At 40.3% G+C, this 25,391-nt stretch overlaps 2 protein-coding genes across 3 annotated transcripts in view; one reads left to right on the forward strand and one right to left on the reverse strand.

Moving 5' to 3' along the window:
• srpx2 (sushi-repeat containing protein X-linked 2) lies at window positions 1-15,437 on the forward strand. Its single transcript, XM_087851439.1, has 10 exons — window positions 1-282; window positions 2,862-2,933; window positions 5,041-5,232; window positions 6,057-6,233; window positions 6,567-6,690; window positions 6,777-6,898; window positions 6,982-7,161; window positions 10,287-10,420; window positions 10,514-10,635; window positions 13,211-15,437. The coding sequence occupies exons 1-10, from the start codon at window positions 237-239 to the stop codon at window positions 13,389-13,391; spliced, it is 1,350 nt and encodes a 449-aa protein (XP_087707565.1). The 5' UTR covers window positions 1-236; the 3' UTR covers window positions 13,392-15,437.
• Window positions 13,355-25,391, reverse strand: part of sytl4 (synaptotagmin-like 4) — a 21,678-nt gene continuing 9,641 nt past the window's right edge. The window contains exons 6-16 of one of the 2 annotated variants that reach the window (XM_087851433.1): window positions 24,888-25,002; window positions 24,722-24,812; window positions 24,520-24,614; window positions 23,209-23,301; window positions 22,563-22,741; window positions 22,163-22,265; window positions 21,370-21,531; window positions 17,589-17,694; window positions 17,410-17,518; window positions 17,088-17,296; window positions 13,355-14,658 (exon numbers count right to left, since the gene is read on the reverse strand). In XM_087851433.1, the coding sequence (XP_087707559.1) occupies window positions 14,510-14,658; window positions 17,088-17,296; window positions 17,410-17,518; window positions 17,589-17,694; window positions 21,370-21,531; window positions 22,163-22,265; window positions 22,563-22,741; window positions 23,209-23,301; window positions 24,520-24,614; window positions 24,722-24,812; window positions 24,888-25,002 (1,411 nt within the window). In that variant the 3' untranslated portion in view covers window positions 13,355-14,509. The remainder of the gene's footprint in view (window positions 14,659-17,087; window positions 17,297-17,409; window positions 17,519-17,588; window positions 17,695-21,369; window positions 21,532-22,162; window positions 22,266-22,562; window positions 22,742-23,208; window positions 23,302-24,519; window positions 24,615-24,721; window positions 24,813-24,887; window positions 25,003-25,391) is intronic. The other variant, XM_087851430.1, reaches the window with a different exon arrangement.

A 25,391-nucleotide genomic window follows, 5' to 3' on the forward strand; every position in this document is an offset into this window, starting at 1 on the left:
TAGTGCCACCAAGTGGTTTCTGTCTCTGTGATGAACTAGAAGAATCTTTCCTTAAGCTGAGGAGGCTGCGTGAAAGGAGCGCTCGTTGTTGACTGTGGGGATTATTCAGACAACTCTTTTTTTTTAAAGCTTTCCTCCGTTTTATAGCTTCGTAGGTCTGTGTTGGACTCTGAGATTCTTGGAGCTGTACAAAAAAGTTTGATCTCATCCAGGAGTGTCATCTCTGCGTTTCTGACATGCGCCTCAGCCGCTCTGTCGCTGTCTTCATCTTGTTCTTCACAGGTGAGTCCACGAGACAAACCTAGCCTGTACGAGACAAGAAAACAAAATAAACAACAATTCAAATGTTAGGGGCAAGATTTCATCAAAATACCACGTGATTACAGTGCACGATGTACTTTCCTGCGATCAAAGGAAAAGTACAGAATCAACAAAGTAAAACTACTCCTTAAGTTCCCAATGCAAAAACGTTGCTCCCAAGGTTTTGGATAGTGCATATTCTGTTAGCAGAAACTCGATGGTGAAGTTGAAACAGAGGCTGAAACTAACGAGCAATCTGCTGTTTCTGTTTAGCTACAGTAACCATGAAAACTCATATTTCCAAAGCATAAGTGACATCTCTGATAAAAATTGGAAGCAGCAAGCTCTCATATTTAAGAGAGAAACCAAGAAATCTTTGGCAAGTAAAGAATAACTTTAACTTAAAATAATGATTGTTTTGTTTTAGCTCAATCAATCAGTTGTTCGACTAAAGCTATCTAAAGTAATCTAAAGTAACTACATCTGTCTGACAGTGATCTTCTCTAAAATGTAGATACTTAAAGGAAAAGTTATTTAGTCTAAGTTTAGTATAAATTCCTAGATTTTTACTTACTTAAAGTACTTTCTCAAGCATTGGTTTTGTTGCAAGTCTCAACTAAAACAAATTTGCATGAATATGTAATATATTAGATGGTTGGCCAAGGATCAAGTCACTCATCTTCCCTGCAGCTGGGAAATACCTCCTACTCTGCACTAAAGCTACTGGTATTAGATCCAGATGTGCTGCATTTTTTAGGGGAATCGATGAGTACAAAAGGAGGTTCCTGCTCCATTTGTACCTCCACAACATCTCCCAACATGCAACTGGCTAAAATCCAGGATAAGATGACTTTAAAAATGAGCTGAGCTTCATTTCTCTTCAGGTGTTCCTTCCCCGTTTGCTGACCAAGCAGTTTAATTACGGCTCGGCTCCGGTTAATTACTGAGGAGTCCCCCTCCGGGCCAAATGTGCTAAAGCCTTCATTTAATCCTGCAAGATAATGACATGACCTGAGATTCCCCTCGGCAGCACATATGAACTCCAGTGATGATGAGGAGTGATTGAAAGGATGATGCTCGGTCTCTCAGCTTTGTCATTAGAGATAGATGAAATGTCAGATGAGCAGCAGCTTCTTTGTGGTCTGACTCATTTCTGCTGCATGGTCTCACTCTGTCTGCAGTGTGCATGTCTCTGCAGTAAAATCTGCCTAATGTGTGTCAGTGTCTGGGTATTCTGCACCCCTTAGTCATCAGAAGCAGCATTTGAGTAAAAGCACCAGTCGGGCAAGCCTTTCTTTGTCATACGTGAGAAAAAATGGATTCTCTTTGGGTCCGAGAACAAGTTATGAGGGGACTATTTTCATACATATTATCACAAAAGCTGAATGAGTAACAAGAAGTCTAATCTCGAAGGTTATGTTTGCCTATTAGGAAAAACAGCTCAAATCTATAGAAAACCTCAGTTTCAATTTTATCCATGTATAATCTCACATATCATTTTAATTGCCATATGCATGATAGTACACCCCACTTGCAGTAATGTCCATTTCTATATTTGAACACTGCAGTGATTAGCCTGTTTATTTCCTGTGTGACTAATTCTCTGTGAGGGGAAATATTAGCCTGGGGAAGTGTATTGTGTGGAACATTGGGCTCTTTATAAGAAAAACAAAACAAACATAAAAACCCACTGACGGTGGGTTTAATCTGCTTGTCTTGGGAAGAATCTGGAGCAGAGTAGGGAAATTAAATGTATCTTTACTAATAAAATGCTTTAAAGTGGACTTTATTAGCTCGAGACTAAGTTTAATGCTGAGCTGAAGCAAAGGAAGCAGAGCAGGAACTGAGAGTTGGGATGGGGGGTGGGGGATTGACAGACTGGAAAGTTTGGCACTCAGCTCTAAACACGGAGTCATTTTCAGGATACTGCGCCTGAGCCACCACTGCAGAGAAAGAAGAGTAACAGTGATTTATTGAGCAGAAAGGTCAGTACAAGAACTGTTATAACATGGAAAATGGTGCGTAAGAGACACAATCGCCAAGTGGGTAATGAAAACATGCTGTTTGTCCTAATGTGTGGTGGAGTTAAAGTGAAAGTTTCAAAACATAACCAAGGCCATTTACATGCATCACCTCAAGAAAGCAAAGAGCCCCAGGAGTTTCCATTTCCTGATTGGAAATCCAGGTATGGACTGGAATATTATTTGAGTTGTGCTAAAGGAAGCTGAAAGGAGGTTGTGGAAATGAGAGTGTCTGCCTGCTTCTGTGTGACCTACATAATATGTGCTTCAGTCATATTATTTCACCCCAGCTGATGCTCAGGAGGTTTGGGGTTCGAGCCCTAGGCTTTTCTACATGTTGGCTTAAATACATGTCCAGGGGTTCGGTTGCTCCTGATGTTTCCATGTGAGTGTGTGAATGTTAGGTTAAAAGTGCTTAGGTTTTTTAAATACGTGTGAATGATACTTGTAGTAAGAAAGCTCAAAAAGAGTAGAAAAGTGCTATCTGAGTGACAGTCTATCTACCATAAACACATGTGACATGTCTGGTTGTTTTTTCAGCTGGCTCTGGGACTACAGTAGATGAAAATGAGTTTACAGAGGAAGATACGACTCCTCAACTGGACTACACATGTGCGTATGGACAACAGACACTCACTGGGGCTGGGCCATATGTCAGAACATACCATAAAACAGTGTCTATTAAAGATTTGGCCTCTGTCGCTCATATGACGGTAGCTAACACATCTGGTGTCAAGAATAAGCAGCTTAGTAAGAAAGTCTCTGTTAACTTTTAGAGTTTTGCTCAAAGACTCTTCTAGAAAACCAGGTGATAAAGAGAATATAGATATTTATAGCCTGCTTACTTCTTTGGATTCAGGGTTATGCAATCCAGATGAAATGTTTGTTTGATTTTTGTGTCAGTCACTGCTGTTAAAGCCATTAGAAAAAAAAAACTTGTGTAATTATTTTTTTATTTTTTTATTCATTCTTTGCTGCCTTGGGCTACGTCCACACGTACACGGGTATTTTTGAAAACGGAGATTTTCCGTTTTCGTTTTAAAAAATAATCCCGTCCACACGTAAAGGCAGAAATGAAGGAAAACGCTGTTAGGAACATGCCAAAGCAGCAGGTGGCGCTATATTCCTAACCGTGCAGAAATGTTGGCCAATCAGAAGTCTAGAAGCCTCGGCGGGAAATAGTAAACAAAGCTGGGGCATAGAAGCAGAACCGAGTGGTATGTGTGGAGGTACAGTAACTGTGTGTGTATGTGTAAGCATTTAAACACTGCAGAGAGTAAAAGTAACAGTAACAGTATTGTAGAAATTCATTTCACCGAAACAATAATGTGGCGCACAGTGTGACGTCAAAAAAGGCGCACACCTTTGACGCTGCGTTTTCTCCGTTTTTCTCGTCCACACGTAAATGCAAAAACTGAGTTTTAGAAAATATCCACCCTGGCAGGAGTTTTTTAGAAATCTCCGTTTTCAGTGACCGAAAACGCCGTTTACGTGTGGACGAAAGGTGCAAACGCATAGAAAAATCTGCGTTTTCAAAAATACCCGGGTACGTGTGGACATAATCTTGATGTCTGGCTTAATCCTCTTCACAACGTTGCTTCAGTTCATTGAAGATTGGAGGCATTTGTTTAGGCACAGCTTTCTTAAATTCCCAACAAAGCATTTTAATTGTGTTGAGGTCTGTCAGACAGATGACCTCACATTTGACTCTAGAATACTCTGTTATACATAGGAGCTCATGGTCGACTCAATGACTGCTAGGTGTCCTGTGGCTGCAAAACAAGCCCAAACCATCACCTTTCCATCACCGTGTTTGACACTTGGTATGAGTTGTTTATGCTGATATGCAGTGTTTGGTTTTCTCCAAATGTGACTCTGTGCATCACAGCCAAACATTTCCAATTTTGTGTCCTCTGTCCAAAAGTCACTTTCAGAAGTCTTATGGTTTGCTCAGATGCAGCTTTCTAATAATAAGCCATGCTGCCATGTTCTTTTTAGAGAGAGCAGGCTTTCTCCTGGCAACCCTTCCAAACAAGTAATACTTGTTTAATCCTTTTCTAATTGTGCTGTCATGGATTTTAGCATTTAACATGCTGACTGAGGCCTGTAGAGTCTGACATGTAGCACATGGGTTGTTGCAGGTTCTTTGGAACAAGTCTGACCTTGGGGTGAAATTTCTGGGATGTCGACTCCTGGGAAGCTTGGCTGTTGTCCTGAATGTTTTGCATTTTCCCTTATTGTACAATTACGGTCATTTTGGAAATGACCATATGAACCTTCACAGGTTGATGGGTAGCAACTGCTTCTTTAAGGTCATTCCTGATCAGCAAGCTGCCAAAACTTGCTTTTATAGAGGCGCTCACACTTTCTAATGAGTAGTACGTGGCTGCTATTTACTCTGACTAACATTGTGTTAAATAATGAGATGGTGTAATATCTCATTTGTTATTGTTCGTCTCAGGTTGTATTTAGCCTGCCAAGGACCATGTGATTTTTTTCTTATGTTCTGATATGTAAAACCGTAGAATTGAAATTCGTGGTGCTTTTCATCTGGTTTCTTGCTGAAGTTTGACTCTTTGAACTCTATAATAAAGACTGATTAACTGATATAGACAAGCACAGTCTGAAATCCCACTTTTCACATGGGTGAACACTGAATCCAACACTCAGAGTCTAAAGGAATCACACAAATCTGATTCTGGCTGCTCTTTAAAAACAGACCCTTACTGGTGCCATCCTCCGGGTCTGACCAACGGTGAGGTCACCTGCCACTCCCCTCGAGGCAGAGCCTACAGGAGCACATTGGGAACGCGTTGCCAGATGAGCTGCGATCGAGGGTACAAGCTGCTGGGAAGACGCTCCATTATGTGCCTCGCTAATCGCAGCTGGTCTGGGACTGCTTACTGCCGCAGTATGTGGAGATTTTAACTTAACATGTGATCAGTTTGGTGACACTCTTTGTTTTTCTGACCAAGAAAATCGATCAGCAAATATGGTGAGTGTCTGTTATTTGAAAATATTCATTACATCTCATTCTTACTGGCCAGGAATTATAAAATCAGTTCACATGTTCCCTTATTGCCACGCTCACTGGAGTTGTTAATTTTATTCACTGGCACCACATGTAAGTGTTAATCCACTGCTGAAAATAGTCCCCAATTACACATTTTTTTTTACTCTTTGAGAGTAATAGTTGCTTAAAAATGCAGTTCGCAGTTTGAGCCTTTTTAACAGCTCGGAGAGTTAAATCAAATCCTGTTTTAGATATTTACTTCACACGTGCTCACACTGTTAGTGTTGTTGATACTAAAAATAGAAAATCACCAGCCAAACCTTTTAATTCTTGGACTTTCCTGGGGTGGCTTTTTATGATTCACAATTCAAAATAATAAATTGTTATTTTTTTAATACTCGGAAGCAGACTCCTTGACAATTTAAACCTTTAAGGAAAGTTTCTTTTGATTGCCCCCTCCCATACAGAAGGTTTGAAAGGCAGATGGGTGGGGCTTCTGTGCTTACAGTGGAAAGTGTGAGGCTGACACGTCCATATTAAGGATATCTGCTGTCAGTGATGTTATACAGACCCAAGAGAATAAAATAATCTAAAACTAAACGTTTAGAGCAGTCTGGTTCTTACTTGAACATACACTGAGCTCATTAGTTACAATTTTGACCATGTTTAATATGAACAGCCACCACTGTGGCCATTTAACATACTCTCTGTGTGTCCGTCAGAGATGCGCTGCCACATGCTGCCCCTCATTTACCATGGCAGGTACACCTGCACTCAGGGCTTTATGGTGGACTCCAGGTGTGACTTTACCTGTGACACTGGCTATCGCATTGAAGGAGAACCATCACGCATCTGCCAGCACAGGGGGTCATGGAGCGGAGTACAGCCGGTGTGTTCAGGTACGCAGCGCAGTCTCCGTGTGTAGATCCAAGTGAAGCTGACCAAATGTTTGGAAATTCTGTCAGCTATATTTTTTAACTTACTGCCATACATGGACTTTAAATCAGGCCATCTGCTCTGGTGTGGTTATCCTTCATTCCTTCACAGGATTGGCTCCTTTTACAGTCTCACAAAAACAAGCATATTTCCTCCTCGTCTGTTCTCTGGACTGAATCCAAACTGTGGCTTGTTGCTCTCTGAATTAAATTCTGCTCTTTATAGCTGTAGCAGTTGGGCCATGCTGACAACATGCCTGCTTCCTTCCTCTAATGCCTGCATTGCCATTATTTCAGATACTGATCCTCCAAAAATAAAGTGTCCTCCATCTAGACTCAAGGTCGCCGAGCCTGGAAAGCTCACCGCCAAGGTGACCTGGGACCCTCCGACAGCCACAGACACTGCTCACAAGTCACTCGAGTATGTCGCAGACTTCCTTTATTTCCCTTTCCTGTTCATTCTTAAATGGATTTGAACGTTTTGTTGGCTACTGTGTCTCTCTGCAGTGTGATATTAGTGGGCCAGGAGCCAGGCACTGACTTTAAAGAGGGACTTCACATTATCCGATATAAAGTGTACGATCAGGCCAGGAACAGAGCTGCCTGCAAGTTTTTAGTGCGTGTTGAGGGTAAGCTGCCAAACCGGATTTCTTAAGTTACTATTTTGTTATCACTGTTGTATTTTATTTACATGATTTTGTTTTCCATTCAGTGAGAAGATGTCCAGAACTCTTTCCACCCTTGCATGGTTACCTCAGCTGCTCCTCCGATGGGAGCAACTATGGTGCAACGTGTGAATACCACTGCGAAGGAGGACACGAACGGAGGGGGGTGTCGAGTCGTGTCTGCCAATTCAACCGAAGCTGGGGCGGAGATCCTGCTGAGTGTGTTCGTGAGTACTGAGTCTGCAAATGGGTGACTTTAAGATGACTGTATAACAGTGGCAAATGTACCAGACTGACTCAACAATATAATAAATAGAGTAAAAAAAACAATCACAGAGAATGAATGATACACTAGCAGATCTAAAAAAATAAAAGTTGTATTTTTGTCATTTTTATCGTGCAAGTTTCAAGTCTTTTTTTAAATTTTGAGACTATCAGAAATGCAGCATATTAGATTATTCAAGTAATCTAAAATACTTTTTAATACAGCAACGTCTAACTTCTGAAAAGCATGTTCATTTATTCAATTCAATTCTGCCAAATTACAACAGCAGTCGCCTCAAGGCACTTTATATTGTAAGGTAGACCCTAGAATAATACATACAGAGAAAAACCCAACAATCATAGGACCCCCTATGAGCAGGAACTTTGGTGACAGTGGGAAGGAAAAACTCCCTTTTAACAGGAAGGAAGAAACCTCCGGCAGAAACATGCTCTGGGAGGGGCGGGGCCATCTGCTGTGATTGGTTGGGGTGAGAGAAGGAAGACAGGAAGACATGCTGTGGAAAAGAGCCAAAGATTGCAGTCAGTACTCAGTTCAGGCTCCATTAACATGAATTAGTGCATCAACTTGTGGACCTGCTGAGGTGTTTTGAACCTCATGTTGCTTTGATGGTTGGTTCAGTCGATTCTTATCTACCTCTCGATAATCCTGCATAGATACTCCATGTTATTCAGGACAGGTGGGTTAACTGGCCACTAAGCAACAGTAACAATATGGTAACCATCGGGTAGCAGTTTTGGCTCTATGGGAAGGTGCTAAGTCCTGCTGGAAAAGGAAATGAAGTGGACCAACCTCCACCGACGCCGGCAGATGAATCGCAGACTGCAGAAACTTTACATTGGACTTCACACACCGGGGATTCTGTATCTGTCCATTGTTCCTCTAGACACTAGGACTTAAATTTACCAATGAAATGCAAAAATCTTCATCTGAAGAGAGGCCTTTGGACCACTGAACAACAGTCCGGTTCTTTTACTTCCTAACCTCGGTAAAATGCTTGTGATGTTGTCTTTGGTTCAGGAGTAGCTTAATATTAAGACTGCTTCTTTCCCTGAGGATGTCTGTGGGTGTGGCTCCTGATGCTTTGACACCAGCATCATCCCACTCCTTGTAAAGCTTTCCCAAATTCTTGAATCGACTTTTCTTGTCAGTCTGCTCAAGGCTGCGGTCGTCCCTGTTGCCTTTGCATCTTTTCCTACCACGCTTTTCCCATCCAGTCAGCTTTCCGTTAATATGCTTCGATACAGCGCTCTGTGAACAGCCAGCCTTTTCAGCCATAAGTTTCTGTGGCTTACGCTCCCCATGATCGTCATCTGGACAACTGTCGAGTCAGCAGTGTTGTGGTAGTGTGTTATAAACTAGATCGTGAGGTATATTGTATTTATAATGTTTGAAAATTCATTCATTCAAACTCCAAATGAAATTTTCAAATTATTTCAGATACTGCACTTCTGATTTTGTGAGCTGTAACCAGTGTTGGGGAGTAACGGAATACATGTACCGCCGTTACGTATTTAAAATACAAAATATGAGTAACTGTATTCCGTTACAGTTACCGTTTAAAAAGGTGGTATTTAGAATACAGTTACTTTGTTGAAATAAATGGATTACACGGCGGTACTTCCCTGTTTCATATTGTGGCGGGTCAGGACTGTTTGGGTTTTGTTTGACAGCTACGTTCTGTTGTTCCAGGCGGCAGCGTTGCGGTTGCCATGGTTACAGGGTGACGCTCTCGCTCTGTCTGTTTCCTGGGTGAGAGAGCGCCTGTTGTTGTTGTTGTGCTAAGCTAATAGGCAGAATGCTACAGGTATAGCTCTAAAGAATGTAGCTTCATAGGCAGTGTAGTCCGTGCTGCAGGGAGAATGGACTGCCATACATGTTATGTGTCTGTGAGCGAGGGAGGGAGAAAAAGGAAAAGTACGAGCTGTCATCGAGCAAAAACGGGAGCTGGAAGCATGTAAATATAATAATAACCACTGCAGCCAAGAAGAGAGCCTGACGAGCCCAGTTGTAAGTAAGCTATTAAGACTCGACTGTACACCGTGTTCGTGTTTTCCTCCGAAAACAATAAGTTCCGTTGGAGCAGCCTTTCAACGCCTCTCTCTGTCTCTGCTAGCAAAGTTGACCCAGACAACAAAGTAAAGCTAGTTTTCGGCTACGAGCCCGACACAGAACCCACCGTATTAGCCAGAGGTCCCTTTACTACAGTTCGGAGCCGCGGACCTTCAGTAACAGTAATAAATCACAGCAATAGTACATTCATGTAGTTGTAAACAGCATGATAATATATTAAGTAATCCAAAGTATTCAGAATAGTTACTTTCATTGAGTAACGTAACGGAATACGTTACAGAATACATTTTGGGGCATGTAATCTGTAATCTGTAATGGAATACATTTTAAAAGTAACCTTCCCAACACTGGCTGTAACCAACAATCATCAAAATTCAAACAAAAGAAATGAAGCTTGTAAGATTTCACTTTACATCAAATGACTATATGAAAGTAACTTTTCAGGATACTTGGAATTTGTGCACTAGTATATTAGTATAGTTAATAAACAGTTGTTTATCATGGCTGTTTTGCATCAACCAGCAAATATTTTATATACAGTGAGGTAGTAAAGTCCAGTGGTTCCCGACTTAAGGGGAAGGCACCCCACAAAGATAATTATTAGAGGAATAAAAAGTTCGACTTTACAGTTTCCTCTGTCCTTTTGTTATATATGTTGTGACAAATATTCAGAGGCAGGACATTTTTTGATGGGATCTAAAAGTTTTGATGAGGAGTGATGATTACACACTTTCTTTTTAAGAAGGTCAGAGCTGAAAAGGCTGAACAGCTTTAATCTTGAACAGCTCGTGCGATTTTACGCTTCAGCGAAAAAAGTAATACATTTAAATTTTTGGAGATTTTAGCCAGAGGTGGGGGATCTGGTTAAAGTCTCCATGGTGGCAGCAAAAAGTATGAGATAGAAGAGAATACATCTGAAATCTATGCTTATGTATGTGCTTATGTACATATGGAGGGGTGTAAGTGGAGGATGTAACTATGACCTTTTGTTTGTAGCAATTGAGATTAAAGCCGATGTAAAGACAGCGCCGGCTCTCCTGGATCAGTTCTATGAAAAGCGGAGGCTGCTGATCGTGTCTGCACCCAACATGTCGGACCCTGACTACCAGCTCCAGAACATCATGATACAAGTGAGACTTTACTTGATCAGCCCGGTAAAGCTTCTGAAGGCGTTTAATAAGTAACAAGAACCCAATCACGTGTTTCCCCTTTTCCTGATTCAGAAAGCAGATTGTGGATTAGCCCTCCGGCACGTAACCGTGATCGAGCTTCTGGGCTCTCCTCCTCGTGAGACCGGCCGCATTAAAGAAAGTCTTCTTCAGCCTCAAGTCATAGAGGGTTTAAGGTAATAATTTATCTGTTCAACACTTCTACGGTTCTTTTATGGTGACTTTAAAAAATCCATCCTGAAATGACTTTATAAAATTTCCATTTCACTTAACAGTCGGGAGTTATTTTCACAAACTTTAAATGTCAGGAGTCTCCTAATAAAAAGAGTCTCCATTCAAAGATTAACACTTCTAAATATAGCATAATAATCACTTCAATGGGATTTCAACAGACCCGACAGAACATCAGTAATAATCATCTGGCTTTTGGTTTCCCTGAGAAGCACTGCGATGCTTTTGAAGCTGAGCATTTTGCAGTAAAAATAAACATTAAAAAATAATTAATCTTAGGAAATGCCTCGATAAAGATTCTTTCCTACAACTGTGCAATTTGAGTAAGAAGCATTCCTCAGTTTTTCCAGACTGGAAACTCTTCCTAACCTAAGGTCTCACTGCAGACACACAAATCCTAAAGAGTACTGAGGTAAACTGAGTGAGCAGAGCACAAATCATCAGGGGAATTCAGACATCAATAAAGGGACATGTTTTATCTCAACATATAGGGATGCAACGATACCAATTTTTTCAAACCGATACTTGGATCTGAGTACAAAAACCGATACTTCTACCACACACACACACACACACACACACACACACACACACACACACACACACACACACAAATACAATTAATTGGAAGACAGGTTTTATTATATTCCCTGCCGATAAAAAATTTAATCTTAATAAAAATGACCACAAAAAAAATTTCAAGTGAAAAATAAGCACTTCTGTTAAATTATTGCAGAGTCTCCACATTGTAATTTTACAAAATATCACTGAACTATTGGCACTGTCTCGAGCTTTCAGAATAATAAATAAACACTTCTGTTTGGAATAAAATAAATACAAATTAGGTTTGCGAATAAAATAAACTTTTAAATTATTGCAGTTATTGCGGTCCACACTGCTGACATTTTGTTTAGCCTAGCTACAGCAGCCTCCAGTTTCTCTTTTTTATCTGGAGCTGCCAGTCTCACTCGCCTAACCCTGTGCCTGTTTAGCGAGGGATGTCCCCCTAGTGGCCAATCTAAAAAACTACAACAGAAATGACAAGCCACCCTCTGATTAATGAAATAAGTTAGTATCGGTTCATGGTATCGGTTAACTTTTACGAGTATGAGTACACACACATTTTACAGTATCGGCCCCGATACCCAATACCAGTATCGGTATCGGTGCATCCCTATCAACATAGCTTAGAGTTGGAAGGAAATACATCTAATTGTAATTGAAAGCAATGAGTTGAAAGCCAACAAGTATAAAGCTGCACTAAACAACACTCTTTTTAATACAGTGATCGTGCACTCTCCATAGACTGTATATAAATGATGGCTGTAACTACCTCGCTATAACCCAGTCGTTCGCTAAATCCTATTTTGAAGACTTGTTTTGAACATTTTGGCTGTCACCAGCTTATTCTGAGAATATATTGATCACAAGGCAGTAATGTTATTCCAGTTTAAATGGGATCATCAATCACTTATTTTTTGTACTAAATAAGACATGAAACTAGTGATTGAGACCACAAACCAGAAATATTTTAGGATCTGTGTTCACATACAGTGTTTCTTGGGGTGGAAGCAACCTGGCGCTAATTATATGAGCACTTCTGTGAAGAGTTTATTATTACTATGCTATAAAAGCTTTAAAAAAAACCCTCCTCCATCACTATTTACAGTGCTAGTATTGTAAATTCTGCCCAATGTTGAAAATACTGTGTGTACAGTGTTTTGTACTGAGGTTTGAAGTATAACCGATCTTCTTGGTATTTGTGTAGAAAACAGATGCTGAGAGTCCAAAAAAAACACAGACCGTGGACAGAGGCCTGTATTGAGGCCATAGACACAATAAGAAGTGGGGTCTGTTTACTGATCATTAGAAAGAATGTAGGTTTAGGGCACTCAGATGCTAACTCTGAAGTTTCCCCTCAGTTCTCCAGAGTGTTTTAGACATCCTTATCCTTGTTTTAGTTCTAGGGAGCACAGTTCCAGTCCCTCATCGCTATCATAACCTTTTCAATCGTAGCAGGCAGCTATAACCGAAAACTAAAAGCTACATTTATCCAAACAACAAAGTTACCAGGCAATGAACACCCGGAGGCATTCAGAGCTGTAAAGCCTGACATTATTGTAACAACTTTATATGGTGTTATTCTGTGAGAGGCTGGGAGGCCCTGCAGGACTCAGAATTTGATACGTGGAAGATGATGGGTGGATGTTTTTAAATTCAGGAATCAAGTGGTCAAAACTAAAATAGATAATGCAGCTTTTCTACTCTAATCTGATCATTTTGAACACCTAAAGAATGATGTGAGACTACTTTGAGAAGGCAAACCTTGAAGCAAAAAGTTGACTTTTTTTAAGCAACGTTTGCCAATTATAAATATCCAGAATATTACAAGGATGAATTATATATCAACCTTGTAATATATATTAGAGTAAAATGACAAAATGCAGACTGTAAAACTTTGTTATTTGTAATTTTCACTGTAGAGGATGTGTTAATGGCTGTTATTGGGTTTCTCCACAGACAAGCATTCAGAATATCCAGAAGCTACTTCAGCATGGTGCTCCTGGATGAGCTCGGTCTGGACCGAGAGCGCTTCATTTCCCCCGTGGGTTCAGATGAGCTGTTCTCCTACATCGACAGTTTCCTGCTGGACGAAGAGGAACGGGAGAAACTGGAGCTCCGCAGCGATTTCTGTGACTAATTTAATAAACCTCCGTCGTTGCCACAGCAATGCACTCATCAGTATTACTAACACACAGTGAGTAAGGACGAGCAACCAGAAACCAGGTTCAGAGGAACATTTGAAGCGGGAAAAAAACAGACAAGACAGCAGTTCCTTGTTTTAAAATGTGATTATACAACACTGAAGCGCAAGCACTGTTTGCTCTGTATTAAATCATCAGCTAAAGGGGTGCTGACAGCGTTTGCCATAGAAAATCTAGCATCATTAGAAGTAAAACACACCAGCAAATATGTGTATATATACACATATAGAAATGTAGATATTCTTTATTATCAAAGAAAATTCCCAGCTGGACTCAGATGTAACCAAATTCCTTCTAGAAGCATCTTTCACCAGTCTGAAGCAGTATATAAATCAACTTTAATTCAATAGGATATAAACTTGCATGCATAACAAGTCAGATCTGATAAATATAATCTACTGCCAACTTTGCTCTAAAAGTTATAAAAGCTTTATCTCCTAAAAGTTATATTTTTTACCAACATTTAAAAAAAGGGGAAAAACGTGTAGCGTGTGCGAGAGCATTGAGGTAAACAGTGTTACCAAAGATAAAATGTTCTTTATTGAAAAACTTCTCATGCAAGTTATACAAATAGTAACGTAAATGCACTGGTGTGGATTAAATAAAGCAGGATTTCTTAGAAGCGACAGCTGAAATACTGCATAACCAGTTTCGAATTGTTTTCCCACACCAGTATACATCTCGACACAAATAAAGAAAACTGTGAGAAACTGCCAAGTGCTGTGCATGATTTTGAATAGCTATAATATATATACAGTTTGAATTTTTTAAAAAGTGACTGCTTTAACAAAATAAATTTGTTGTGGTGATGCTTTGGCACGCTTCCAAAAGGTTAACACCCATCTGCAGTTTGGGGGCCGTGTTAAAGATGAACCCCGTGCAGAGAGAGCAGGTGTGAGCAGCCGTGAAGTGTCACGACAACAAACTGGGTGAGCGCTCACTTCAAGAGACCGGCCTGCTCTGGTGTGACAAGCTTGAGAAAATAAAATTAATCCACAATCCCATGTTAGTCTCACAGGACACAGCTTCTCATCATCTCAGGCGTGTGCTGTCCTCATTCGCCCTTCGCCTTCCCCATAGTGGAACGCAGTGTAAGAGTGCCCTCTGCCCATGAGTCCGGGTACTGCATCATCTTCTGCCAGAGACTAATCTCCTCTCCAACCGAGTCCAGCTCCACCTCCTCTTTGCCCACCTTTACTGTGCCTGCAGGGTTAAGATTGCACAGTCAGTGCAGAATCTGTTTTTCCTCATTAATAATGGTAAATTCAACAGTTTTTCCTCAAAGATGCTTAATTTTTGTATTTTAGTTTAATCGTAAAACCCATTATATTGGCATGAATTTCAATTCAAGTCATCTTTACTCCACTGTGACATATTGCTTGCTTTTAGGCTGACCAAATGTTAACAAACTAAATGTAGAGCAAATATATTTTATATGAATGCAAATTTCCCAAACCCCTTGCTACTAAATATAGCACAAGGAAGCTAAAGCTTAGTCTTAAGGATCATTTTTCCAGTTGTGTACATTCTCCTTTTAATCACAATAACCTTCAAACTGTTATTTCTGTTGTTTTGTCTTTTAATCATTTGATTTTGCTGCAACAGCACATCTTTCTCCCATTACATTCCAGAAAGTTCTGCATAGCGTGTGATTGTGGTCAAATTTCCCAATGCTGGGTGTAGCTTGAACAAAGAGGGTAACATTTTACTTAGCAGGAGGAAGTAGCCTTACAATGAAAGCCAGACCTTAGAACAGTTTGTTTTACATTGTTGATTTCTGAAAACTGGAAGCAAAATTTGTATCTCAGTATGAGAAGTGAGGGGGACGAGAGATAAAAATGCTGTGCAGGCACATGTGGTCACTCCTGTCCGATTGCCCATAAATAATATCTGACAAATGAATTGGTGATGTTAACAGGTTATGTTTTCATGTTTTGTAAGATGATTGTTTTGTTTTATTAAATACTGACTCACACCCAGTGTTGGGGAGTAACGGAATACATGTTACGTATTACGTTACGTATTAGGTATTTAAAATACAAAATATGAGTAACTGTATTCTGTTACAATTACCGTTTAAAAAGGTGGTATTTAGAATACAGTTACTTTGTTGAAATAAATGGATTACAAGGCGGTACTGTCAGGACTGTTTGGGTTTTGTTTGACAGCTATGTTCTGTTGTTCCAGGTGGCAGCGTTGTGGTTGCCATGGTTACAGGGTGACGCTCTCTCTGCGTGTTTCCTGGGTGAGAGAGGCCTTTTTGTTGTTGTTGTTGTGCTAAGCTAATAGGCAGAATGCTACAGGTATTAGCTCTAAAGAATGTAGCATCATAGGCAGTGTAGTCCGTGCTGCAGGGAGAATGGACTGCCATACACGTTATGTGTCTGTGAGCGAGGGAGGGAGAAAAAGGAAAAGTACGAGCTGTCATCGAGCAAAAACGGGAGCTGGAAGCATGTAAATATAATAATAACCACTGCAGCCAAGAAGAGAGCCTGACGAGCCCAGTTGTAAGTAAGCTATTAAGACTCGACTGTACACCGTGTTCGTGTTTTCCTCCGAAACAATAAGTTCTGTTGGAGCAGCCTTTCAACGCCTCTCTCTGTCTCTCGCAAGCAGAGTTGACCCAGACAACAAAGTAAAGCTAGTTTTCGGCTACGAGCCCGACACAGAACCCACCGTATTAGCCAGAGGTCCCTTTACTACGGTTGGGAGCCGCGGACCTTCGGTAACAGTAATAAATCACAGCAATAGTACATTCATGTAGTTGTAAACAGCATGATAATATATTAAGTAATCCAAAGTATTCAGAATACGTTACTCTCATTGAGTAACGTAACGGAATACGTTACAGAATACATTTTGGGGCATGTATTCTGTAATCTGTAGTGGAATACATTTTAAAAGTAACCTTCCCAACACTGCTCACATCCCTTTGTGCATGTGCAGTTTTCAGTGCATGAAATGGGAGATGACATTCATTGTGCTCATTTTTCATTCAAAAGTTCTTCAAACTTAAATATATTCCAGAGTCAGAGATGTTTTTCCTCTTTGCTTTTCCTTGTTGAAGTGCAGGGGGACTGGAGGGGCTTTTGTATAATAAAAAAAATCATGCAACTTTAAAAGACACCCACAAAATTTAACTAACAAATACAGGTAATACTAAAGGAAGAGGAAACTGCTTAAAAAATATAAAAATACAAATAATATATAGCTACCACCCAGTCTCTCAATGGATGTGCCTATGGTACAAATTTGAAAATCCTAGGCGACTTTCTTCTCGATTTATCACATTCCAAGATTTTTCTGAAAACTTCTGACCTGGATGTTGAAATAATTGAGATTCAAACGATCACATTAACAAACTTGGGTGTCCATGTTGCGGTGATGAAAATACCCCATCAGCCTTTTACAGGTGAGGGGTAACGGTGGTTGTCGACCTCAAAAATCTTTGTAGTTTAATGATTTATTCCACTTGCTGGAGACTAAGCAGCAACAAAGAAATAATAGTCTGGTTTATCCCCCCCCCCCCCCCCCCCAAAAAAAAAAAAACAGTCCATCCCACATACGAGCTTTAAAAGCATGAAAAAAGGTGAAAAAGACGACACCAGGACTTCATAGATTTTATCATTTACCTTCTCCGGAGCTGAGGCGGACACCTCCCAGGAATTCATTGCTGTGCAAGGACTCTTTGTCCCACACAGTCAGCTCCAGACACATCTCCTTCAGCTGCTCCAGAGTCAGCGCCTTGTACACGAATGTTTCATTGTAGTGGGGGTTCAGGCTCTTCTTCATAACTGGAGTCTTCCTCTTTGAGTTCTTTGCCTTAGTTGGGAACAGGTAGCTACAAAGCCACAAACACCAAACTAATTAAAAAAATACAAATTCCTGTTTAAAAACCATGAGTGCGTTTATTTATTTTTTATTGGTTTAAGAATTGGACCGGTGATCACCAACCCCTTCACAAAGCTATCCGATGTGCCTCCTGACTTCATTGCCATCAAATTCTTTGCCTCCTTTATTAGGACATGCAGCTCTCCTCCTTCCTCCACCCTGGCTTTTTTGTCTGAACAGGAGAACAGACGATCTCAGAAATTTGAAGCAAAGCCAGAGATAGAAACAGCCACTTTTTTTACCTTTGGTTTTCTCAGCTGTTTGCTTTTTAGGTGTGACAAACTTCAAGGAGATAATCAATTCCCCTTTGTACTGAGCAAAAGCTGAAGGTGGCACAACAGAGGCTGCCTGTTTAAAAAGACAAAAAAAGGAGTTAATTTGTACGCATGCCAATGTACTAACATGGAAACTCAAACCTGTAAATATATGAGACAACATCTGTAACAGCCAGGCTCTTTTCTTCATAGCTAATCAATACTGTTGCTTTGATTTAAATTGATTGACATTTGGGCTGCTCACTCTGGTCTGTAATGTGCTTTTTATTATTCTTGCTGCTTGCTGAAGCCATCATTTTGTCCGGTCTCCTGCACAAGGACACATGTACGTAGTTACTAAGATTCTCAGGTCTGCCGCTGCTTTCATCCAAATACACTGATCTACAGGTCAGTAAGTTTCAGGGCGTTTTCCCACCTGCAGTGTTTAGTCCATTTATGCTTTGTATTCTGTGGCAAGGGTCTGTACGGGCTAGCATCTAGCTGTGAAATAAATGTTTCATGTTCTCCAATAGTCCAGAACACAACAACTTTCTGCATTTACTGTTGTTGCTTCTGCCACAGACACATCAGGCCAATAAGCAGACTGATTACTCTCTTTGTAGTGACGCATTTTGTTTTGCTTGGAGTGCACTTGGATTTTTTCTTTGTGTAAAAACAAATCAAATCACAGTGAAAAGCTACAAACTCATCAATGAATTCTGACCAGATTTAACAAACTATAGGTGTTAAAATGCCCTCAATAAAAAGCAGCAGTCCACAGAGGAAGACTGCTAGTGTGGATGCAGACAACGTGTAAAGCTTGTTCACTGTGGCTTTATCTCTAAGTAATAAAGAAAAATAAATCCAGCAAAAAAGCAGGGCAATGGAGCACAAGCGCAAAAAAACCTGCTTCATCTAAAATCAGCCCTCACCTGGTTTTACAGTAGGGCTGCCACGATTAGTCGACTAGTCACGATTACGTCGACTATCAAAATCGTCGACGACTGATTTAATAGTCAACGCGTCGTTTGAAGCTTTGTAAGATCCCAAAAGACGCAGGAATAGGTAGTAGGATTTAAGAGTGTAATAACGGACTGAAACAGAAGATGGCAGCACTGCATGTACAAGGATGCCAGCTGCCGTTAAACCCCGAAGAAGAAGAAGCTGTGTCCCAGAATTCATAGCGCAGCCCAGCTCAGTTTCCAACAATGGTGGCAGCTAGTTAGTTTTAATATTACTCTTATTATTCTTTCTGGGTCACAAAATAAACGTTTAACATATTTTCAGGCGAGAATGTAGCTGTGTAAACGTGAAATATCTGCTCAGTTTATCAAGACACCACATATTTTTAAAAGCGCTCCGACGTTTTCGGAGACGTCTGTTACCCACTAGCTCGATAGCTAGCCGGGGGCTAGGCTCACTAGAGCCCGTGAGAACACCGGACTCCCGGCTTCAAACCCACCGCCGTCTTTTGCTACTCAGGTTAAACACATATAAGTCACTTAGATAACTTAAAAATGTTATTGTTTGGCTTTTTTGTAGTATTTTATTTGTTCCTGAGTAAATCGGTTTGGCTGAGATTAAAGTTATAGTTTTTACACAGCTGAATAAACATCAAGCAGACAACTGATCATCAGAAGTGTGAGATGCTATCTAAAATATAACAGGACACCGGAGTATATTCTCGAGCAAGGAGTTTATTAAACCGAAACAATCTGCAAATTTCATTAAAATTTAATAAACTATTATCTTGTCTTAGCTAGTTAGCACATACCTTAAACACTTCAAGCTGTAAGCTAATGATAGTTATATAAGAGCAGATGCTGCTGGTGCAATAAGCTGTATGCTGTACATCCAATAGATGGATGATCTGACTAGTCGACTAATCACAAAAATAATCGGTGACTAGTCGACTATCAAAATAATCGTTTGTGGCAGCCCTATTTTACAGTGCTGCTTACAAAAAGACCCAGGGTATGATCAATATTTTAGAGATCAAATTAAAGTTACATGAGCTTCATTAAGATTTCTTTTCTGAACTTTCTATAATTAAACCTCAGACAGCAACTGCCAGCTCAGCCAAAGGTAATTTCTACAGTAAACAGCTCAAACTGGATCTTGTGATAACACAGCAGTTAGGTTTCACTGGTTTTCACAGATCATGTGACTTTACCCAAACAACTGCAGTTTATTGTCCATGTTGTAAAAGCCCATATGATGCAATTCATAAAGGAAGAGACATCATTCACAGCAGCATTGATAGCCTTTGTACTAATTTATAATTCTGTTATTTCAGCCTGATAAAGGAAGGGGCTACCTGGTGCATCTCTCCTTTGCTTAGAGACCCTTCATTCAAATTCTAGTTAATTCATAAAATGTTACATGGCTCTGGATAAAACAGTAACCTCCAAAAGTGAGGATGAGCGGTGAGGAAGGAGTAAATGTTTCAAATAGAAGGGAGACATCGCCTGTGTGAGGTCTCCTCATTTTAAAGTAATTGAGGTTTAAAGGTAACAGTGTCACTAGGAGAGGAATCCTATCAGCAATCACCTGCTGGCATTTTGCAGATAAACCAATTAAAATCAATATTTTAATTTGTTAACCATTTCATCTAAAATGGTCCAGCTTTGTTTGTATCAGTCATATGGTCGAGGTAGTCATTTAGGCTTCCTTCAGTGCTTAAACTGGATGTGGTAAAAGTGCATGCCCCCGATACGCAGTTTAAAATGTGTGCAAACTCCACCTATTCAGCACAACGCAGATGTACACTCTGCATCAGACCTCATGGGTAAACAAGCCATTTGTTGAGTTTCAACATAGCTACAAGAAAACTCCTTAACCCTTTAAGACCTACCATAGAACCAAGTCCACCAGAGCTTATATTATAGTTTTACATGCTGTAGAGCCATTTTTGGGAGCATTTCAAGTTGCTATACATCAATACAACCATTATAGCCCAGATTTTAATAATATGCATGCATTAAGTGCATAGTAATTACATAAATTGCAAAAAAGTGCAATAAACTACAAAAAAATTGAAAATCGTTTTTTAACATATATTTCTAGTTAGAGAAATTTAAGAGGCTTATCCCTCAAAACTGTAAATACAAAAAAGTTTCACAAAATAGTTTCCCACCACAGGAAATTTATGTTGAGTCTCTTCATAGTTTTATTTTTGAAATACACCAATTTTTATATACTGCAGGAAAAACAAAAATAAATATTATAGTGCAAATTTGCAAAAAAGCAGCATGTGCATCAAAATAAACTATTTCCAGCAGTGCAATATGAGTCGTAAGCATCCCAGAAACGACACAGAAAGTCATAAAGTCAAACATAACTTTTAAAAACACCAGTATAGGCTCATGAGGCCTTGATGGTTAAACAACTACATTTCCGCGAAAATGACGTCACTTCTGGTTTCGGGCAGGTCATGGCGGACATGCGATAGTTCACGCTGATGGACGTAGGAAGTGTTATGAACAGCTGATCGGATCGGCAAAGGGTGTTTCTGGAATATTATGTTTGTGTTGCTGCAAGTGCTTTTTATGAAGTTTTTGCAAAGCTATACGTGGAAGGAAACTGTGACTGAGGACAAGCTGATGGCATAAGATGTAAGTACAACTCCTCCGGTTTCATAAGCAAAAAAAATTATTGCGCTAGCTTATGTGGTTGCAGTGCTACCGGTATTTAAAAATAGTTATGCAAAACAGAGCGTGCTGCTCCGACCGGTTTTAAAGGGTTAAAGAGCACAGAATCTCTGCTCTACCTTTGCCAGGAGAGCCATGCGCTCCTCCTGTGGGGAGTCGAGGTCTCTGCAGTCCAAGGGGATCTCCACCTCTCCCAAGAAGGCGTTGCGGCTGAGGCGACCATGATGCCAAACTGATATCGAGAGGGAGCGAGTGGACAACTGAGAGCGGTTGATAGAGTACTGGTAGAAGAAGAGAGGAGACGTGATGATCAAAAGCCTGATAGATAATTCTCCAATGTGTGTATTCACAAAAAAGAAACCTTTTTTTGTAATACTGAATATGTATTGACCCATAACTGATTGACCCAAAATGCCCATTTTAAGCCAAACCCTGATCTGCTTCTGAAACAGCTTTGTAGTTTCAAATTATAATTTACAATCTGGTTAAATAATATGATCTCAGGTGTGAGTGGTGAAATAATTCACACCACTGCTACTGCTTCAACCTCCAAATGTGGACATTTCAGTCTTTTAAAAGTAGACAGGAACACAAACTATGACATGAAAATTGAGAGTATTTAACAACAACAAAAAAAACATGTTGAGATGGATCTTTCTGGTTAATTTCCCTGTCAACAGTTTGTTACTCTGCTTAAGCCGACTCTACACTGAAGGCTGGGACTAAAATCAATATTTGACAACAGCTACTCTAATCTGCAAAGTCAATATCAACCTTAAGGTCTCCGTAGGTGCGGTCATTATTTGCAGCAGACATGGCGCAAGGTCGCTAATAAGGGAGCGTCTTTAAGTCAACAGGGTAAGATCAACAGTTGGAGTCCAGTTAGACATGAGAAAAATGATAAATCATCACCTTTAAAGTCTCATTGTAGACTGGGTTTATAGTGTTTCTCTTGGTGCTGGTTTTCTTTTTGCTCTGGCGAGATTTGTCAGGGAGCAGATAACATTTGACATAGCTGCAACATAAACACAGAAGCAGGTCAAATCATTATTACGGCTCATCTGTTGTATTTCCTGACTAAATGCTGAGAAAAATGTCTGTTGACACTCAATTTCCTGTGAAGCTCAACTAATCAGCTCTGGGATGTGTTTACTGAGACTCGGTAAACACAGTAACCTCTTATCGACATTGATCAAAGCTTTGCTTACATTACTGAGGGGTGTGTGTGCAGTAGAAAAATGTGTCGTTTTTAGGCACAATCAACAGTGCTGCTTAATCTGAAGGTTAAAGTTTGACTAAACTTCGCTCTTACGGGTTGCAGACACTCCGTGCAGCATCGCCATAAGCCAGCTGATGACACTCCTTGATGAAGACCTGGAGGCTCTGGCTGCTCTCGTCGTAACTTACAGAGAACACAACATCTCCCTTCACCTCCACACTGTCAAAGTCTCCAGCTTCACTGTAAAGGCTCATCATGCTGCCCAGTGTGCTCTGCGTGATAACAAACGATCGTTAACAATGCCTGCATTTGTTTCAAGTTGATGACAAATATTCAATTAGTTAATAAGTGCAGAAAGACTCAGTGCTTCAGTTTAAAAAGTAATAACAAGGGAACAAAGAAGCTACAGATTGAGAAAAATTCTAGAAAGATACAGAAAAATTGTTAGGGACAAATTGAGTTAAGCATTATCAGGATGGTTCAGAAATCCATATTAATAGCATTAAAGTCGTCTTGGTGACAGCTTTGCCTTCTATTCAGGCTCTGGTAACTATAGAAACACTTTGCTGGACTCGCACTATCAGTTTTGCACTTCCTAACGCGCTAGAGGATTTCCTGAGGTTAAAGATCCTTGTTCAGATAAGTAAGTATCAGCTCTGTTATGAGACACGTAATGAGCTGCACTTCAAAAACTACTTGAGAGACCTAATGTGAGTTCTGAGAGCTGTCATTACTTTACCTTTGAGCCACGCAGGCCGGAGGAATTTGAGTTCATCGTTCTTCTATGAAAGCTAACCAAGCTGTCGATATCTTCTTCCTCTTCTTCATCTTCCTGCGGCACCACAATACACACTTAGCAAGTTTATCATACACACACAGACTTTAAGACCCAGCAGAATCATCTAGTTTCAAAAAGGTATTTGAGGTTTTCAGAGAAATAAAAGTTGATTTAATAACTGTTTAGCTGCAGGATCTTTCATTTGCTTTCATAAGGTCAGTGAAGATATTTGACTAAATACCCACCAAATTACCGATCAAACCAATGGCATTTTAATTTAAAGGGCAGAACCTATCAAAACTTATTGAACATCACCAAATGGATTGACCTGGGTTTTGTTAACACAATGCACACTTTTCCAGCAAAAAAGATCTCCAATGATGGATGAAGGGCGTGCCCAACAGTTTCTCTAGCTTTCCAATTTACACTCACTTTACAAAGTGAGTGGCTAGCAATGTAGATGTGAGAGGCCCAGGTTAGGCTCCTGTTGCATGCCCAACCACCACCTTTATGCAAGTTTTTATGCAAGTTATTATGCAAGGGGTGGCTGTAGCTCAGGTGACAGAGCAGGTCAGCCACTAATCAGAAGATCTGTGGTTCGATCCCAGGCTGCCTCCTGCTTGCCAAATATCCTTGGGCAAGATACTAACCCCATGTTTGCCTACTGGTGGTGGTAGTAGGCAAACTACTACCCGGTAGTAGAGGGCCCGGTGGCGCCAGTGTCAGGCAGCCTCGCCTCTGTTAGTGCGCCCCAGGGCAGCTGTGGCTACAATGTAGCGTGTGAATGTGTGTGTGAATGGGTGAATGACTGAATGTAGTGTGAAGCACTTTGGGGTCTTTAGGGACTAGAAAAGCGCTATACAAATGCAGGCCATTTACCATTACACAACCGCCTCCATCACTTAACAGACAGACAAGATTTCATCTGGAGGGACCGTCTTTGAAAATGTCTCGCCTGCCTTTGCCGCTCAACCTTGTGAAAGTTAATCTGGCCACCACGAGAACAACTACTTTTGATCAAATCTAACAGCCCAGAATGTCACTTCTTCTGCCCTTGTCGTCACCTCTGCTGTCAAAAATCATCCTTAGACATACTTAAACATCCTCTGAAACTGGAAAGGTAGCACTGGGGATTAAAAAAAAGGCAATAAAATGGTTGCAGGATCTGTTTTTGATGATTCTTTCACATAGCTACATTGATGGAAACAATGCTATCCTTGGTAATTAACTTTAATGTGACATTATAAAATCTAAGCAGCTACACACACTCACCTGTATATCCAAGCCTGGTACAGATCTGCTCCTTTTGCCCAGTGATGCCTCTGATGTGTCACGGTCATTACGCAGGTCCAGTGTTGATGCATACTCTAATGAACACACCAGCAATTAAATACATATAATAAATACAGAAAAACACACATTTTTGTTTTGATTACGGGGAACAACACTGCACATGTTAACAGACAATACAAACCTGCAGGTTTTGGGCCTCGCTTGATGCTCTTCTTAAAGAGTCTATCAACATCCAGCTCTGGGTTTACAGTGGAGGATTTTACTTCTGGGGCCTAAAGTGACCAGAAACAAGATGCGGTCAGAGAGGAAGGTGGTGAAAATATTTCAAACAATGAAAACTATCTTACAGTGTTGATCTCTGCGTTGGTGGTTTCACGGCTGACAGTATCTGCTTTGATGGAGACAGTCAGACTGGAATTACTGGATCCTACTGGGCTGGTTTGAACAAAGCTGTTCTCCGTCCTGGTTGGCAAAAGAAACAGACATTTAACAACTACAATAAAGACCTTTTTTTGTTCTAATATACAAATAAAAACTTTTAGTTTTGTAAAGAAGTCCCATTAGCCTCAGATTTGTGTTTCATTTCAGTTGTGTGACCTCAGTTCTGAAATCGAGAATGGGAGAACACTTTAATTAAAATTACTTTGGTGGATATTTGAGGCCTGTGACCCTACTTAGCATACAAACTGGAAACTGCATTAGAAACAAGCCCCCAGCTGGGCTTCCTAATTTAGATGGGATATTATGCTGTTCATGATCCCATTTCTAAGGATATAGCACAAATCAACACATAATTATACTGACAATAACACGAACAAGTGTGAAGTCCAAGGTCAGATATGATGGAAACT

The sequence above is a fragment of the Neolamprologus brichardi genome, chromosome 2 (genome assembly GCF_056152115.1).
Source record: "Neolamprologus brichardi isolate AB-2024 chromosome 2, ASM5615211v1, whole genome shotgun sequence".
In the NCBI taxonomy this organism is placed as follows: domain Eukaryota; kingdom Metazoa; phylum Chordata; class Actinopteri; order Cichliformes; family Cichlidae; genus Neolamprologus; species Neolamprologus brichardi.

What these genes read in the sequence shown, in the direction of transcription:
- srpx2 (XM_087851439.1), top strand. Translation starts at nt 237, where the DNA reads ATGCGCCTCAGCCGCTCTGTCGCTGTCTTCATCTTGTTCTTCACAG. An exon ending in TCCTCAACTGGACTACACAT is followed by an intron (nt 2,934 to 5,040) that starts GTGCGTATGGAC and finishes CTTTAAAAACAG; the next exon opens with ACCCTTACTGGTGCCATCCT. An exon ending in TGGGACTGCTTACTGCCGCA is followed by an intron (nt 5,233 to 6,056) that starts GTATGTGGAGAT and finishes TGTGTCCGTCAG; the next exon opens with AGATGCGCTGCCACATGCTG.